The sequence below is a fragment of the Lycium ferocissimum genome, chromosome 8, assembly GCF_029784015.1.
Source record: "Lycium ferocissimum isolate CSIRO_LF1 chromosome 8, AGI_CSIRO_Lferr_CH_V1, whole genome shotgun sequence".
Classification (NCBI taxonomy): Eukaryota; Viridiplantae; Streptophyta; class Magnoliopsida; order Solanales; family Solanaceae; genus Lycium; species Lycium ferocissimum.
Window position 1 is genome coordinate 40,992,954 of NC_081349.1, and position 19,063 is coordinate 41,012,016.

The following is a 19,063-nucleotide window of genomic DNA, read 5'->3' on the forward strand; positions in this document are numbered from 1 at the left end:
ATTGCGCAACCTTTCATTCTCTATTCTTCGCGGGCTCCGTCATGCTATGCGGTGGAATTGTGGATCCGCGGACATGACATTACGGCTCGCATGTTGTGCAAAGTGTGTCCTTGGCCTATTTTGCTTCATTTTGCTCCGTTATGCTTTCCGAATATCTTTTCCTACAAAATGACAAAAACACACGAAAAGTAACACCAAAAGTGCTTGAAGAGTTACAAAAGCTTAAGAAATTAGCATCGAATATCCCATAATTTCACGGCACATCACAGGGAAGTCAGGATTAGAAACAGGAGGAAATTCCATCATTCCTAGATATACAAAGTTGGATTTCCCATATTTTAATGGCCAAGACGACCCTTTGGGATGGTTGAACAGGTGTGAACACTTCTTTCGATACCAACAAACTTGTGTAGAAGAAAAGGTTGGACTTGCCTCTTTTCATTTGCAAGGGAATGCACAACTTTGGTTTCTTCAACTAGAGACAGATATGCCTCATCCGTCTTGGGATGAATTCAAACGTCATTGTAACCTTCATTTCGGGCCACCAATCAGAAGTGAGAAGTGGGCGAATTGCCTAAGTTACTCCAGATAGCGTCTAGGCAGATTACTAAGAAAAAGTTTAAGCAGTTGGTTTCGCAAGCTGGTACACTCATACAGTCTCAAAAATTTAACTTTATATCAATGGTCTTGTTGATTATATATCAATTGAGGTTGGGTTGCATAATCCTCCAGATTTGGCTACAGCGATGAGTTTATCCAGGCTTTATGAAGGCAAGGAACAACCCCTTTGTTCGCAAATGTTAGATGCCAGTAGATCAAAGACAACAAATTTCTTACCTCAACAACCCACCAGATTTGTAAAGAAATTGACCTAATCTAAGATGGATGCAAGACGACTTAAGTGACTCTGTTACAACTATGACGAACTGTTCACTCGAGGGCATCAGTGCAAGAAATTATTCTGGATTGATTTCATGACGATGAGGAAGAATTTGCTGGAAAAGAGGGAAACACTAGTACTTTCCACACTTAGCGCTTGAGGACAAGCGCGATTTAAAGATAGTGAGTAATGTTAGCAGTCCTTGTAAGCGCGATTTAAAGATAGTGAGTAATGTTAGCAGTCCTTGTAAGCGCGATTTAAAGATAGTGAGTAATGTTAGCAGTCCTTGGTGGTCTCCCAATATTTTACAGCAGTGGTAATTTACAGTAGTAATTATTTACAGCAGTGATAATTTACAATAGTAGTTATTTGCAATAATTATTTCTTTGTAGTAGTTATCTGTAGTTTCTTTTGTAGTAGTTATTTGCAGTTTCCTATTGTAGTAATGTTAGGAAAACATTTCCTAGTTATTAGAGGTAGTTATCTTATCAGTATTGTATTTAAACTCTATGTTTATTCAATGAAGTTAGGCAGAAAATTATTCTAGTTTTTGAGTACTTAAATTTCAAGAGATCGCAGGCAGTGACGTATGCAGGATTTTTCATAAGTGGTGTCACTATTTAAAGTAATGAGCAAATGAGTAAATTACTATAAAGGGTTTTAAGACTATGAGTCCAAACTTTCTAACCAATTGTGGGCCGGGGCTTTGAGAACAAAAAATGTAAATGAAAGTGTAAGAGAACACTAAAAATGAGGCTAAGCAGGTTTGAACTTGCAACCTCTCACGTTAAAGTAGATGCGCTAACCACTAGGCCAGTGCGCAATTACATGTGCAAGTTGTGTCCTTTATCTATTTCCTCTTCTATTTGCGTTTTATTAATTATGTATATACGTATGTCTAGTAACAAAAATCGACGAAGCAGTGTCACGTGACACCCCTCGGACCAAGGTAAATCCGTCCCTGATTGCAGGTTCTCTCTTAACGAACCAGCATCATAGGTTGGAAAAAGAAATCATTTTCTCTTAATTCTCTCTACATTAACTCTGATTCTGTTTTACATCCCCTTAACTCGATCCATAACGGGGGACCGTAACATATATCCAATCAAATTGTGGAAAATGATTCAGAAATTTATTTCATTAGACTACAAAAATATTTTCACGAAATATAGATTTTTAATCAAAAAAATTCTCCTCCGTACTAAGCGCACCCAAAATGACAATTGTTTAGTTTTGCAACCTCATTAGGCATACTATTTTAATTTGATTCCTTCAAAACAACTTGAAACATCTTAATTCCTCTTGTCCAATTATTAGCTTGCTTTTTTTATCAACTTGGAAAATTCTTAAAGACCTCTTGTCGAATTTGAAAGTCAATAATGATTACTTAAGAAACATGCGAACCTAATTAGGAATCCTTGACCTGAATTAATTGAGAAATATTAACAAGTTGTTCAATAATTGTTAATTAACTTGGAAATTTTCTTTCATCTGCATTCCTAACCTAGGATCTCCTGCTTTGCATGGATCAACTCAAATATGCTTATCCAAAGCTAAAGCTAGAACCCAAAACAAAACAAAAAAATCACAATTTGATAATACAAATTAATTGAAGAATAAAGCGTAAGCAATTAATTAGTTCCAATGATATCATAAAGGAATCTAGAATAGAAAGCTTTAAAAGGTAGGTAAATAGAATATTTATGGGGACAAAGCAAGCAAGGTATTGATTAATACCATATATATTAAACCTTACTTTATTTCCACTTGTTCACTTCAAAGTTTCCGTAAAGAAAAGAAGAAAAATTAAAAAGAAAATTATATACTACTGGCTATACATGCAACAGTTTTATGAGATGCTAGTACAATTCTTTTTTTCTTTTCTTCTCTAACTAGTATTCGTACCGCGCGGTTTAAAGAATACTATTTCAAATTGCAATCAATCAAATGAAATTTACCTCCACCCTCAATAACCAAACCTATTTGAAAATAAAGACAACTAATTACATAATTATCTAATAAGTAACTTTTGTGTTCCATATTATTCTAAATTACATTTTCACTATTTAATATTATATTAATATGTTAAGCAATCATTAATTACTTAAATAATATATATTCTAAACTAACCAAATTATATAAATGTCGAAACATTCAACAACAAAAAAAAGGAAAAGAAAAGCTAGTCATAAATATATCTTTAAGTGGAAATCAAAATCCTTTTATATTTAAAAGGAAAATCTTAGTAACGCATGCATTTACAACACATTCAAGTACTAAACTTTATCCAAAAATACACGCATAGATTAAGAATCAAAACAAACAAAAGAAGGAAATATATCAGTGTTGATGTCTATAAGCTCACCGTATTAATGAAGTTAATAGGAAGTTCTTTGCTTGGCCACCGAAATTTTAAAGAGAAGAAAACCTATAGAAGTCGATCATTATTAATAGCCTGTTTGGCCAAGCTTCTAAAATTAGCTAAATTTAAAAAGTATTTTTTTCAAAAGTACTTTTCAAAAAAAGTATTTTTGGCTAAAAGCAGTTTGTCTTTGGCCAATTAATTAAAAAGTACTTTTGAGCAGCAATTAGTGTTTGACCAAGCTTTTAAAAAGTGCTTCTATGTGTATTTTCAAAAAAGTTCTTTTGGGCAAAAACTATTTTTTTAGCTTCTGAAAAAGCTCATTTACTGCTTACTCTCCAAAAGCATTTATTTTCTCCCAAAAGCTTGGCCAAACACCTCACTTTTTTTAAAATAAGCACTTATTGAAAAAAAAAATACTTTTGGGGGAAAAATAAGCTTGGCCAAACAGGCTATAATTTCTCTAAGCAATCACTGTACCAGGAAAGCAAATCAAAATATTAATATCATTATACTTATTCGATAGAAATATGGGTAAGTATTACTTGCGCAATCACACATAGTGTAATACAGATCAAGGGTGAAAACACATTTAAAATAACTTATTGTGGATAGAATCTTCATGATGTATTATAATTCAATAGAAGTTCTAAAGAAGAAATACCTTACGCCACGTAGCTTAAATTTGCGTGAGTATGCACGAAGCCTGTACAAAAGAAAAAAGGGAGAAAATATATATTTGGTCTCGGATATTGACTAAAAATATATCCTCATAATATTAGATATAATAGAGCACAATATACATAAATTTCATACACTAAACTTAAAAACAGATAGAGGTATGATATTCTCATGATGTTATTGATATTGAACATAAAATTGCATTAACGAAGAAAACTTATAGAGCATATATAGAAGAGTTCTTCTATTTAAACAAAAATCAAATTGAACAGGAACAAAACTAATTGAAATAACATACATAAAGAGAATTAAATTACCTCTAAAAAAAAACAGATACATCTTGCGTGCTTCAATGGCTGATAAAATCTATTCTTAAGAAACACAATGAGACAACATAACCAAAAGATATCTTAAAAAATATTTCATTCAAATGAGCCGTTTTTTCATGAAAGGGACAAACATTTTGTTTATGACTAAAGCAAGAAACACTTATCACATAATTTAGTTTTCATTGAGATCAACACGAAATAATTCCTTGAGCGAAAATTCATGTAAAAAAAGGAAATTAAATCACCTCTACCAAGTTGATTTGTGCATGCGACAATGGCTAATTGGAATAATCTGGAACTTCAAGAATATATAGGCAGGACATTATTGGAGTTTTCTTCTCCAATTCAAAAGTTTAACCATACGGTTTAAAATTGGAGAATTATTGGAGTTTTCACCAATTGAAAAGCTTGATTAGTTTTTATTTTGGAATGGTTCTTAGTTACAATCTTTTTTTTTTAAATGTGTATCTTTGATTGCTAACTGATTATTCAATTTCAAGTCATATTCTCAATCAATTCGTCATGTTTCCTTTATTTACTCAATGTGAATGATATCATGTATACCTTTTTTTTTTTTTAACCATATAATACTCTATTTCTTATGTTTCTCCGGTCAATATTAATCAAAATAGGTGAGTGCATATTAGCTTTAAATAATAGTATCAATTAATAATTTTTTTTAATATCATATAGATGATCTCATATTACCAAGTAATGTAGTATAGTTATATGTGATTCACTTCCAAGAATTTATGAGTACTATGGTTCTAAAAGGTTACAATATGTTTGAATATTTACCTTTAGAAAAAGGAAAGACTTGATAACACAATATTTGGCTTGAAATTGACAAAGAATTCCTTTTATGTTTTTATATCACATAGTCTCGTTTCAACCTTAACTGAAATTCAAAAAATTAATCACACCTAATGCAGTATGTTTTTATTGCATCAAAAAGCTCTAGAAAGTCAAAAGTAGTATATTTATAGTAAATTATTACTACTACTACTACTATGTGTTGATAATATTCTAGTATTCCTTATATGATAATATTTGAACCGTTCAATAAAAAATGGCATTTTAAATTTCAGTTATGATTTAAAGTAAATGTGGTGTTTTGATTAACACATAACTCTTTTAAAAAATTTAAAAGTCCAAATTACGATACTGATAAGGATAAGAATGAGATAAATTTTTCAATTCATTTTTTTTATATACAATTCAATTTATTTATTTTTTTAAAAAAAAACTGCCTATAAATTCCAAAAGATTCTTATTCCAAATATTTAATAGGTGTTTTTATTTTGCTAGAACTATTAACAGGTTACTTATTATTTATTAAAATTTATCAATCAATATTATTAACTACAATTAACTTTTAAATGATATGTTTTTATCAACACTCTTTTATAATGTTAATGTTAATGCACGATACTTAAAAACTCTTATCATTGCCACGTTTTCATTCAACTATGATTTAATCATCTCAAATTGAGGGAAGCCAAAAGATAATAAATGACAAAATACAGTTATTTAAGAAAGTTTTTTTTTTATTAATCACAATTTCACTCTCCATATTAAACCTCCCAATGAAATAGGAATTGCTTATTTTTCAAAGCTTTGGGAATCTATTTACTAAATAGGACTTTGTTTATTTCTCCAATCAAATTAGGTAAATACATATTAGCTTTTAATAATGTTATTTAATTTCTTTTTAAAATTAATACAAATAGAATTTGTTACCAAGTGGCTTGTTCATATTACACCACTTGGCTTAATATTAAGCTAGACTACTCTCCTTTTATATATATATATATATATATATATATATATATATATATATATATATAGATATAGATATAGATATAGATTATTATTAGTAGATTATTAAATTAGTTAATATTTTGAACTACAATTAATAACTTCTTTAATAATTAATGCAAATAGAATTTGTTGCCAAGTGTCTTGTTCATATTACACCACTTGGCTTAATATTAAGCTAGACCACTCTGCTTTTATATATATATATATATATATTAGTAGATTATTAAATTAGGTAATATTTTGAACTACAATTAATAACTTCTTTAATAATTAATGCAAATAGAATCTGTTGCCAAGTGGCTTGTTCATATTACACCACTTGGCTTAATATTAAGCTAGACTACTCTCCTTTATACATATATATATAGATGACTATGAAATAGAGACATTAGCATTAGTAGATTTGGGATGTACTAAATGTATAATAAATAAACGAATAGTTCCACCAAATTTAATAAAAGTTCTATATATATATATATATATATAGATAGATAGATATATAGATAGATAGATAGATAGATATAGATTATTAATTATTATTATTATTGTTATTAGTAGTAGTAGTAGATTATTAAATTAGGCAATATTTTGAATTACAATTAATAACTTCTTTAATAATTAATGCAAATAGAATTTGTTGCCAAGTGACATGTTCATATTACACCAATTGGCTTAATATTAAGCTAGACTACTCTCCTTTATATATATATATATATATATATATATATATATATATATATATATATAGATAGATAGATAGATAGATCTTTCAGTTCAATACTCTACTCGAGAGTTATCAAGAATATTAAATATGTTCCTATTTAATGGAACACTATTGGATCAAATGACAAAAACATAATTTAAAAAGGATATGATTTTCTAGGATTAAATAGTAATTGCATGCATGTTCGCCGAAGTTTATCTTTCTTTCAACACAAACATGATGAAGGTAAACCCTTTTTTCCTCCCTTTTTCCACTTAAATATAATACATAAAACAATTAATCATATATGAAAATACGTATTTATATACTAGTGTTGCAAAAAACGTAAGCAAGAAAAAAGTGGAAAATGATACCAAGATCACAATCCAATTATCAAAAGATGCATAACAAAAGCAAAGAAAAGCACCTAAAATCATGTGTCCTTGCAAGAAAACGAATGCCCAATGTAAAAGCCATCAAACATTCTCTCAAAACATGCATTATTAGTGTCCAAAAATATGAAGTAGAAAACAACTTTAAAACTACTCCAACTCTCTCACTATTTTCCCACCTCTTTCCTTTCAAAAATTTATATGGGTATTCGTTTCGCTAAACATTTCTGGTTCAGAATGTGTCAAAACATCAAAAGATTATTATTTTGTAAGAGGCGTTTAATACCAATAACTTGTCAAAAACAGTCAAAAAAAGTTTCTGAAAAGCCAGTGATCCCTTCTTTCAAAACTATGCCAACTTCTTCAAATATTGGACCAATTTTGGGCAAGCCTTGTGTTGACATTACAAGCCTTTATGATCTTGATAAAGAACTTGGGAGGGGTCAATTTGGTGTAACATATCTATGTACTGACAAATCTAGTGGATTGAAGTATGCATGCAAGTCTATTTCAAGAAAGAAGTTGGTAACTAACAACGATATAGAAGATGTTAGAAGGGAGATTATGATAATGCAGCATCTAAGTGGACAACCTAATATTGTTGAATTTAAAGGTGCTTATGAGGACATGAATAATATATATTTGGTCATGGAGTTGTGTTCTGGAGGGGAGCTTTTTGATCGCATTACTGCAAAAGGAAATTATTCTGAGAAAGAAGCAGCAACAATTGGAAGACAAATTGTAAATGTTGTACAAGCTTGTCATTTCATGGGGGTCATGCATAGAGACCTTAAACCTGAGAATTTCTTGATGGTTAGTAAAGCAGATGATTCTCCATTGAAGGCCACAGATTTTGGTCTCTCTGTCTTCATTGAGGAAGGTCAGTTTCTTTAACGGGAAATTTTCAAAAATATACAGCCCAACATAAAATGTTACGCCACGTAGCCCAATATACAAACCTATACAATATTATACAACAAGTATACCTGGGAAAGCATTATATATAGTGTATCAACCTAGTATAAAGTGTATAATAGGTGTTTATACACAAATATATGCTAAACCGGGTAACAAACTCAAAAAGTGGGCCACATGGCGCAAAATATTTTCTCCCAATAGACATAGAACGTAATTTTCCCTTCTTCGAAATGGTTTCCTGCTACTTTTTCACGTTTATCATACCTTGCTTAGTGGGGATGAATGTCAAATACTTTGCGAAGCTTCTATGTCACACTTGGGAGTTGAAACTTAAAGGAAAGAAATTCTAGTTAATTTGATCTGATAAGAACAGAATAGTATTAGTTGCTAGTCTTTGGTCTTCAACACAATATTATCTACTTATCATTCTTCTTGTGGCATACATGTTTTTGGCTTTTAATTTACGTACAAAGAGATTTTACATGCTCCAACAAATTCTAATAATTTGATGCTGGCAATTCTTGATCTTCATACTCATACTAATCGATCAAAATTTATTTTAAGCCACATAAACCTCTTTAGTGTATGTGATTGTGCCAGACACTGACTATTATATGCTATGAGAACTGCATTTTTATTCTAATAAGTCATGGTCATGGGCGTATTTTCAGTATCAAATGCTTTTTCTGTTCTCTGTTCAATCTATGGACTGCTAATATTACTAGTATGTTTTACGTGTATCTCCAACTTTTAACTGTCGTGAACGAGAAGAAAGTATTTGCATTCATCTTTACTTGTTAGCCATAATGTTAGATGATTACTCCTATCTTTCAGTTTCGACGATCAACTAAAACTAAAATTAATAAAAATTCTACAGGAAAAGTTTACAAGGATATTGTTGGAAGTGCATATTATGTGGCTCCTCAAGTGTTGCAGCGTAACTATGGAAAGGAGATCGACGTGTGGAGTGCTGGAGTCATATTATACATTCTATTGAGTGGCTTTCCTCCATTCTGGGCTGGTAAGTGGAATATCTTAGTTGTACAGTACAATTTTAGTTGTTTGGCTAAATCAACCTAAAGAAACTTTAAGATTGTGTCTGCTTTGGACTAAGCTCGTTCATTTTCCCTAAAAATCTTTTCACCATTAAGAGTAATTTCTTATCATTTTCCAATGTGGGACTTTGTTCATACAGCCAACATTAGTTGATCAACAATTTGTGTCTCGTAGACTCTTTTGCTTGTTCGATGTGCCTGTTTAGCAAGGATGGAAAGGGTCTTCATTGTTTATTGTTCTAGGCTTTAGTTCCTTGAAAAAATAGATTAAGAAGGTGGATGACTGCTTTCAATAATGTCCCCCTTTGTAGATAATGCATTGCAATTGATTTGATGAACTTATTTCTCTTGGCTATGCTTGGCTTCCCGTTACTATGGCGTTATGGTGGTAAATGGGTATATCTAGTGTGTTAAGTTTGTGAGCCTGACTGTGGGGGTTGCAGTGGTGGCAGCCTAAGAAACTCTAGGGTTAGGGGTTTTGGCAGATGATATTAACTTGGCTTAATTGGTGTATTTTGTCCCGTAATCTTCTTTCATTGAGAAATAATAAGAGTTGGTGACTGGTTGTGGTTTTCTTCCCCTTGAGGATTTCCCACGTGAATTGTGTGTTGTTTCTTTTTATTGTATTGCTTTCATATATTGTCGTCTCATCACACTACTGATCCTGAGAGTAATATTTTTCTTTCCAAAAACGCTCCATCTAATAAGTATGTTTCATGTGTTTATAACTTACTTGTATATCAGAGACCGAGGAAGGAATATTTGAAGAGATTCGTAAAGGTAAGTTGGATCTTGAAAGCTCTCCCTGGCCTTCTATATCTGCCTCCGCAAAGGATCTTCTCAAGAAAATGTTGACAGTGGATCCTAAGAGAAGGATCACTGCAGATCAAGCCCTTGGTAAGTAGTCAATAAATCTTCAAAGTTGTAAACCTTAAATTCATGTATATGGTGAGGGAAATAATTCATTTAACATTGAAGTGAGGATATTTTCCCAATACCAGATACAAGATGAACTCCATTCTTGTGTTATAACTATCTCATAAATGATTTATATATAGACAGATAATTCGAACTTATCACGTGTTAGATTGTTGTATCATTTTTTTATTATCGCAACAAAATTTGAATCTAGATACATGAACCAGAACATCCATGGCTGAAGGAAGATGGCGAGGCATCAGACAAGCCTATCGATAGTGCTGTTTTGATCAGGATGAAGCAATTCAGAGCAATGAACAAGATGAAGAAGCTTGCTCTTAAAGTAATAATTACCACTTGGCTTATACCCCTTCTATGTAGTTTCTCCCTCACATGCATATCATACAATTTCATATTAGAAAAGTGATGAGATACATATAGTATATTCATTCTTTAGTTTCTTACTCCTTTTTATCCCTCTGATGTTGCGGTATCTATTGCTTAAAGGTTATCGCAGAAAATTTATCAGAAGAAGAAATTAAGGGACTAAAGCAAATGTTCAGCAACATAGATACTGATGGAAGTGGTACAATCACATATGAAGAACTTAAAACTGGATTATCTAGGCTAGGATCCAAGCTCAATGAAGCAGAAACAAAGCAGCTAATTGAAGCAGTAAGTTCTTACAATTTTTTTTTTTTTCCTCAATTTGAAGTCAAAGTTAGCAAAGCCAGTACTGTTATTTTTGTACTTACTGCTAGAAACAGAGGATTTTCTGACAATCAGTGGAAAATTTGTGTTATAAAACATGATTTTCCCACCTCATTCCCACCGAACCACTGGGAAACTTCTAAATTTATATCCGTGTGAAAATACTACTATTTTTTCTTTTCTCATTGATTCAATCAACATATCAGTGGGAAAAGCCACTGAACAATGTTTAGTGGAAAATTTCAGTGAAAAAATAATGATTTTTTAATAATGTTAGAAGGTCAACAACGCTTCAAATAATAACTTGAACAACGTATAACAGAATTCAGTTTTCATTCTAATTATTTCTCTTCTAGGCTGATGTTGACAAAAGTGGGACTATAGACTATATCGAGTTCATTACTGCTACAATGCATCGACACAGACTTGAAAGAGAAGAAAATTTGTACAAGGCTTTTCAGTATTTTGACAAGGATAATAATGGGTATGTATTCCACCATAAACTAGTATATCTGTCTTGCAAATATGTTTGTTCAAAGTTGTATATACTTAGATTTTTAACTGGCATCATACTGTTCTTTTGCATTCACTAGATTTATAACAAGAGATGAGCTTAGACATGCTCTGACCAAGTACGGAATGGGAGATGAAGCTACAATTGATGAAATTCTTGATGATGTTGATACAGATAAAGTTGGTTATTCTCATATGAGATATCTCATATTCTCTCTGTCCCAATTTATGTGATACGGTTCGAGTTTCAAGAGTCAAACTTTTTTACTTTGACCGTGAATTCGGACACACAATCTTTAATTAGTTTTTGAAAAATAATTTACATATTTAGGAACTACATAAAAAGTACTATAAGTCACAATAATTAACAATTTAAAATATTTGAAGGGCATACGAATAAATCGCAGTCAAAGATTTTCTTGTTTGACTCTCGAAATCCGAATTGTATCTTATAAATTGAGACAGAGGGAGTATTCTGACTTCACTTCCAAGGTTTTTGTTACTTATTGTCTGCTATAACTCTGCAGGATGGCAAAATTAACTATGATGAGTTTGTATCAATGATGAGAAGAGGTACTGTTGATGGTGAAGGAAATCAGAGAGAGGTTAACCATATTTCTTCTCTTGGTCACTCAATGTGAGCTAAATCAACAAGCATTTTCTAAGAATAAGATCTTTCACTAGGTCAATTCAGGTTGTTAATTTGCTCAAGCTGACCATATTTGTAACTGTTTACTCAAAATACCAAAAAGGGAAAACGAAACTATTGGTCCTTGAGTTATAGCTTTATTTAAATTTTAGTCCTTGTGTTGTTCAAGCAAAGCACATTTAACCTTCAATTAACTAAAATGAGTTATTTTGATCCAACCACTAACAACGGGAACAGACATTTTAATCCTATGAATGGCAAACTGGGTATTACGTGTCACAACTCTCACAAGAATAGAAGAAAGAAGAGAAGAAAAGTCGAAAGCCTTTCTACAAGAAGTTTACTGTCCTCTTCTTGCTTCTCCATGTATAGGGAACTCGATTAAAGGTAAAATATATTCTTTACTAACCAACCATGGCAGGAAAGATGGTTTTGCAGAGACCAAATTCCTAACAGTGATGTTCATGGAAATGTTACCCAACCATTCTAGTAACTTAAGTTCCATTTTCTTCCTGAAACATGTGTGCTCGACAATTGAATCTCTTATTGCATTTTTCTATGACCAAATTACATGTGGTTCTTAATAAATAATACGGAGTAGTACTAATTAACAAAGGCAAAAAAAATAATCTCGGGTAATTATTGTTTTAAAGCCTGGAAAGTAGAAACAAAACCAATAGCAGGATATCTATAATCTTATTGACATGTTATGTCAATATTCGTTAATAACCTGTGAAATATACCCACGTTCAAGATAGGATCATATGTTTCAGTAATCTAGTTTTTGCGCAGGGTTGAATACATACAACCCACTTGTCCTATTTCATTCCTCCTTTAATTAAGCTATAAACAAATATCAAAATATTTTTCTAAACAACAATAATACATTGACATTTACCCAATCAATTCTCTATCTGGATACTGCGGAGAAGCATTGAAATTATTTTTATTTCACAAATTAGCTCTCTTCTACGTATTGTATTGATAAGCTTTATTCTCCTTTTCTCTTTTTGCTATTTATAAGAGCTGTGCAATGTTTAACTTTAGAATAAAAAGATTTACCGTCAAAAGAATGACAGATAGAGAGAGAAGAGCGATATTTCACTTTGGAATAATACCCGGTTTGCCCCTCATATAGGTCAGCACTCAGCAGTCTGCTACTTTTATAAACTTCTGTCCGTGATTGGATCAAAATCACCTATTTTAATTAATTGAAGGTTAAATGCGCTTGCTTGCATAACTCAAGGACTAAAATTGGAATTAAGCTATAACTCAGGGATCAAAAATGTTGTTTCCCGTACCAAAAATAAGATCAAACTAAAATGAGGTGCACCTTGCCTCATATCTTGGTGTGAAGAATAATAATAATAATAATAATCGATTTAATTGGTTTCTATGTTTAAAAGTTTGCTAGGTGCAATGACATTTAGCTAGTTACACATTCTTGGGCTGGCACTCATGCAATGCTAGTCCTTGAAGGGCTCATGCAATGTTAGACATCGAGTATCTCGAATTTATGATAAATCACTCATTTAAATAATCAAAAACTATTTTGACCACTACTAGAAAATTACTATTTTTCCACTAAAAAATATTCAGTGGCTATTCCAACGGATATTTTGATCGAATCAGTGAGAAAAGAAAAAAAAAAGTAGTATTTGCACACAGAAAAAAAATCAAAGAAGTTTCCGCAAAAGGCGTTTGAAAGGGCCTGTTTCCCCACCATACGTTTTCGTTTATCGAAATTTTTGCTTTGGGAATGAGATGAGAAAACCATGTTTTTCACACGAATTTCTCACTGATTCGTCGGTGGGAAAAGCCTTGTTTCTAGTACCGGACAACTCAAAACAACAACTTTGTTCTTGCATGTAATTGCAACATTAGTCCCCGAAAGGATCTTGAATTCGAGAGGATCCAGGGTTGTGCTAGATGCTAGCCTTCGTGATAAGATCTGCTCAACCTGCAACCAGTTTCAGTCTAAACAATTCAAATTCCTAAGAATCATGGTCTTGAAATTGGAGAGCAAAGGCTATAGAATACATGTTGCACAGGGTTTAACTCTTTAACTACATATCACTAAGTTTTTTTTGAAAAAGAAAAAGAACCAAGTAATATAAAAGCAATGGAACTCTGGGCTAAAGGTCCATTCCAGCTGGACAAGAGCCAAATGCCTTCAATAAGGATCAAATATGATAAGGCAAATTTTTTTGTAAGCTAAATTGTATAGGAGTCATACTTTTGCAAGGGTTCTTGTTAGCTAAGAGTTTAGCTTCACTTCCCTATTGATTGGATATTGTATTATCCTCTTGTGTTGTATTCAGAGGTTCAAGGCCAAGTCCACCTCTTTTACTCTTTTGCTTCTGAAATATAACACCCCAGACAACCTTAAAAAAAAAAAAAAAATTAAAAAAAGAAACTATGGAAATGTTGTCTCCTGTCTTGCAGCACCATATTCTCAAGAATTCAGGTTCCCCAAAATGTGTCCACATTGTAGCCGATCAATGCATGTGGAAATGATTCAATATTTCAATTCAACTCTCATTAGAATATAGACGTACCCAGAAAAATCTATATCTATATTATATATATATAAAAGGAAAGTAGTCTAGCTTAATATTAAGCCAAGTGGTGTAATATGAACTAGCCACTTGACAATAAATTCTATTTGCATTAATTATTAAAGACGTTATTAATTGTAGTTCAAAATATTACCTAATTTAATAATCTATTAATAATAATTATATATATAAAAGGAGAGTAGTCTAGCTTAATATTAAGCCAAGTGGTGTAATATGAACAAGTCACTTGGCAACAAATTCTATTTGCATTAATTATTAAAGACATTATTAATTGTAGTTCAAAATATTACCTAATTTAATAATCTATTAATAATAATAATAATAATAATAATAATAATAAATCTATGTATATATATATATATATGTATATATATATATAAAAGGAGAGTAGTCTAGCTTTATATTAAGCCAAGTGACGTAATAATATGAACAAGCCACTTGGCAACAAATTCTATTTGCATTAATTATAAAAGAAGTTATTAATTGTAGTTCAAAATATTACCTAATTTGATAATCTACATTATTAATATTATTATTATTATTATTAATAATAATAATAATAATAATAATAATAATAACAACAATGAACTCACGTAATATACTCATACGATATATATATATATAGTAGTAGTAGTTGTTACTAATATCTATAATCAAAATAATAATGAACTCACTTAATATACTCATACGATATTATCAACACATAGTAGAGAGTTATTAATATTATAAAAATAATAATAATAATAATAATAATAATAATCTATATCTATATTATATATATATATATATATATATATATATATATATATATATATAAGTGGCGTAATATGAACAAGCCACTTGGCAACAAATTCTATTTGTCTTAATTTTAAAAAGAAATTAATTGACATTATAAATGAACTCACCTAATTTAGTGTATTTGATTGGAGAAATATAACTAAATGATATTCTTGGATCTAATTTGTAGTAAAGAATAGTCCTTTAAATGGTAAGATATAATATTACATTAATTGACATTATTAAATGAATTCACCTAATTTAGTGTATTTGATTGGAGAAATATAACTAAATGATATTCTTGGATCTAATTTGTAGTAAAGAATAGTCCTTTAAATGGTAAGATATAATATTACATGATAGAATTAAAAAAAAAAAAAAACTTTAAAATGATTACTTGGAGATCGGGTAAAATTTCTGTCAATGTGCAGAACTTATAGTACTCAATAAAATAAAAACTTACCAAAGTAAACATACGTGATATTTTATTATTTATTATTCATAGATCAGTAATTTTATTATTTATTATTCATAGATCAGTTGTGAACTATTATATCGTAATGTTTTTGCACCATTTTTCTATACCGTATCAAAATAAAGGTAATTGAAGTAAATAAGGTAATTAGAGATTGAAACTTACTGTCTAAGGCAAGGAATAATATTATATGATAAATAATATTTATATGATTTCATTCGCGAACAAATCGAGGAAGCATGACAACGATGAATCAGAAATAGAGTTGGAAATAAATAATTAATTACCAATCAAATTAGACATATATGGAAAAGAATATTATGATTAAGAGTCACTCCAAAATAAAAAATAATCAAAGTTTGAAAATATTTAAAGTTCTCTGCCAAAGAAAAAGTTATTAATGTGATTGAAGACATCTTTAAAGGTTGACTCTAAACCCTAATGAAGGCAGAAAAGAAGTGGTTTTACTAAGAGCAAATAGTTTTCAATATTTTCCATCTTGCTTCATTCCTAGAGTTTTAGAGAGCTAAATCGCCTTTTCTATCGATGAGGTGAATTCTCTTTTTTCTTCCTTCCCTGTTTTTTTTTTTTTTTTTGGTTGAAACTTTGAAAAAAGTATTGTAACTACGAGCCAATATAGTGTTTGCTTTTTAGATGTGCCAAACTACGAGCCAATATAATTGTCAGATTTTTACAATGAAATTTAAGAATTTTTTTTTTTTAAAATTATTATGTGGTAATGACCTTTTTGTCCTATTTTAAATTCAAATGTACGTAATTAGTATGATCTACTATTGAATTTGAATATTATGATCATGTTGATATAAGATGAAGGCTTTGTGCAATATTCTAATTGACATATGATTGCTTTGTATGTAATTATGGATAAATAGTTTTGGTATTTTAATTTTAAGGGTTTCCTGTTTGGTATTAGAACATGAAGTACTCTCTTTAACATATTTACAAATAATTGATAATAGCTCCAACTGCTTTTCTTAGAAAACACTCATGGTCTTGATGTGTTAATTACCTCAAGTGGTCTAGAAGTGAATATAGTTAATTATCAACCAGTTTTTTTTTTTTTTTTTTTTTTTTTTTTTTTGATCTTTTGCTTCTTCTTCTTTTCAGATCTCCAATAAGTTGTTGGATAAATATAATTCATAAGACATTCTCAATACACTAATTAGTTACCGAGGTTGGTTTTTGGAGTTCAAGCATATATTAGCCTTGAATCATCTTTACTATTCTCCGTAAATTCATAATTAAATCACTTTCTTAAGGAATAGGAGTCAATGAAGAATAGTTTGACGAAGAAGTTAATTCCACATCTTCGACAAAGAAGGAACATGTACTTTCACTAAAATATGCGCGCAAAGAATGTGAGAACACTTATTGAGTAGTGAATATTATAAAAGTGAAAAAATATGTGTAACATACAATGGAAGAAATCATGGCACTGAGGCTAAAAATTACAATAATTTAATAGTAAACACATGATAAGATTCATGGTACTTTTCCACAACGGGTTTATTGATTTGGTTTTCACATTGATGATCCTTCTTTGATTTCTCGATTATTTTTCTCAAACGAAAGGGATAATCATTATTTGAAATTCCCAAGAAAAAGAAAGAATCGGAGTGATGATGGAAAATTATGTGTTTTTTGTGAATACATATGATAACGAATTTCCACATAGTTTACGCTTACAAATGCATAAATATTATTGTCAAAATTAATTTGTATATCTTATTTAAGTAATTCGTGCTTATTTTTTATTTAACACTTGAAAAATAAAAGTTCAATTTTTTCTAATTAGCAAGCAATTGAAACCAATATGTTCTTGAGTGCACACGAGCACATATGAATAATTTTTTGATTTCCATTTATTTGGAAAGTGAGATAAAATAAAATCTATTACTATTTGTTGGTCCATTAATATAAGAATAAGTTAAATAGTAAATGTTGGGAGATCAAGCAAATTGTTGGGGGTGGGGGGGAGGGGGTGGGGATGGGGAAGGAGAGTCAGAGAGAGCGGGAATGAGTTATTGCTCATATTCTACTCAAAATGTTTGCTCTAATACTTTTAACAAATAAACTCTCAGAGTATAAAATTTATTAGCATAAGAAATAAAAAATATTTTAGATTATATTATAATAGAAAAAATATATTATGAATAAGACCGTGTGATGGAAGACTTAATAAATATAACCAAATTTAAAAATATTGAATATAAAGAAATTCAAGTACCACATTAAAAATTTAAGAATTAAATTAATTTCTTATGTGGGTAACTCTAAAATAGAGCATTTTAAGTTTTTTGGCTTCCAAATCATATTTAGAAGTAAGTTACTTAACTAATAATTATGTCAAGAAAACCTTTTATTTATAATTATATGATCTTTTTTATATGTTATAGATCAACAACTATTCAGGATTGTATAATGAACATGGTTAATCATCACAAGATTTAGATTTTATTAAATTAATATAATCTAATGTGTTCAAATTAGAAAAATTATAATTAAAATTGCACATATTATTAATTTATATATGTTAATGATATTTTTTTGTTATATCAAGCAAATAAGGTGATAATTTTTTATGATTAGTTTCATTTGACACCGGCCGCGCATCGCGCGGGTAAGGATACTAGTTATATTGAAAGGAGGGTAGTCTTGCTTGATATTAAGTCAAGTGGCGTAATGTGAACACGCTACTTGGCAACAAATTCTATTTGCATTAATTTAAAAAGAAGTTATTAATTGTTGTTCAAATATCACCATATAAGAATAATATCATATAATTTAAATAATAATAATTATAATAGAAATCAATTTAGATTGACTCCTATTTAGAAATCAATTAGGTTGACTCCTATCCTCATAGTAAGTAGATCCCAAAATTAAAGCTTTTGAAAAATAAGCATTCCTATAATTACGGTTTCCTATTTTATCCAATATTCCACTCAAGATTATATAAGGTAGTAGTTGAGCTTATCTGTTTTTTGAAAAATAAAGCAAATTCAATTTTAAAAGAAAATAATAAAATATCCAGCTTAAATAGATAGTATATGAATTTTTTGAATTTGAGTTAGAAATATATGTAGTTAATTTTTTTTATTACTGTATACGGGTAAAATCAAGGACACATGCACGCTCGGTTTCCCGATGTCATGGTGATGCTCGGTCACAATACGACCGTTTCACCGGGAACGAGCCTTCGATCTCGGGCCAGGATAAGGCGATAAAGGAAGGGTGATTGACTACCATTAGCGGGAGACCGAAATATCCGCCCTCACC

The 19,063-nt window shown here is 30.3% G+C and overlaps 1 protein-coding gene across 1 annotated transcript; it reads left to right on the forward strand.

The window, feature by feature from the left end:
• Window positions 1–7,253: 7,253 nt before the first annotated feature.
• On the forward strand, window positions 7,254–12,060 carry LOC132068484 (calcium-dependent protein kinase 29-like). The gene is made up of 8 exons (XM_059462085.1): window positions 7,254–8,048; window positions 8,964–9,107; window positions 9,886–10,038; window positions 10,287–10,402; window positions 10,567–10,734; window positions 11,127–11,254; window positions 11,364–11,463; window positions 11,811–12,060. Exons 1-8 carry the CDS (start codon window positions 7,370–7,372, stop codon window positions 11,922–11,924), a joined length of 1,602 nt encoding a protein of 533 aa, XP_059318068.1. The 5' UTR covers window positions 7,254–7,369; the 3' UTR covers window positions 11,925–12,060.
• Window positions 12,061–19,063: the final 7,003 nt, after the last annotated feature.

Coding starts and splice junctions, on each gene's coding strand:
- LOC132068484 (XM_059462085.1), top strand. CDS start 7,370: ATGGGTATTCGTTTCGCTAAACATTTCTGGTTCAGAATGTGTCAAAAC. Junction 10,039..10,286: donor CACTGCAGATCAAGCCCTTG/GTAAGTAGTCAA, acceptor TACATGAACCAG/AACATCCATGGCTGAAGGAA. Junction 10,403..10,566: donor TGAAGAAGCTTGCTCTTAAA/GTAATAATTACC, acceptor TATTGCTTAAAG/GTTATCGCAGAAAATTTATC.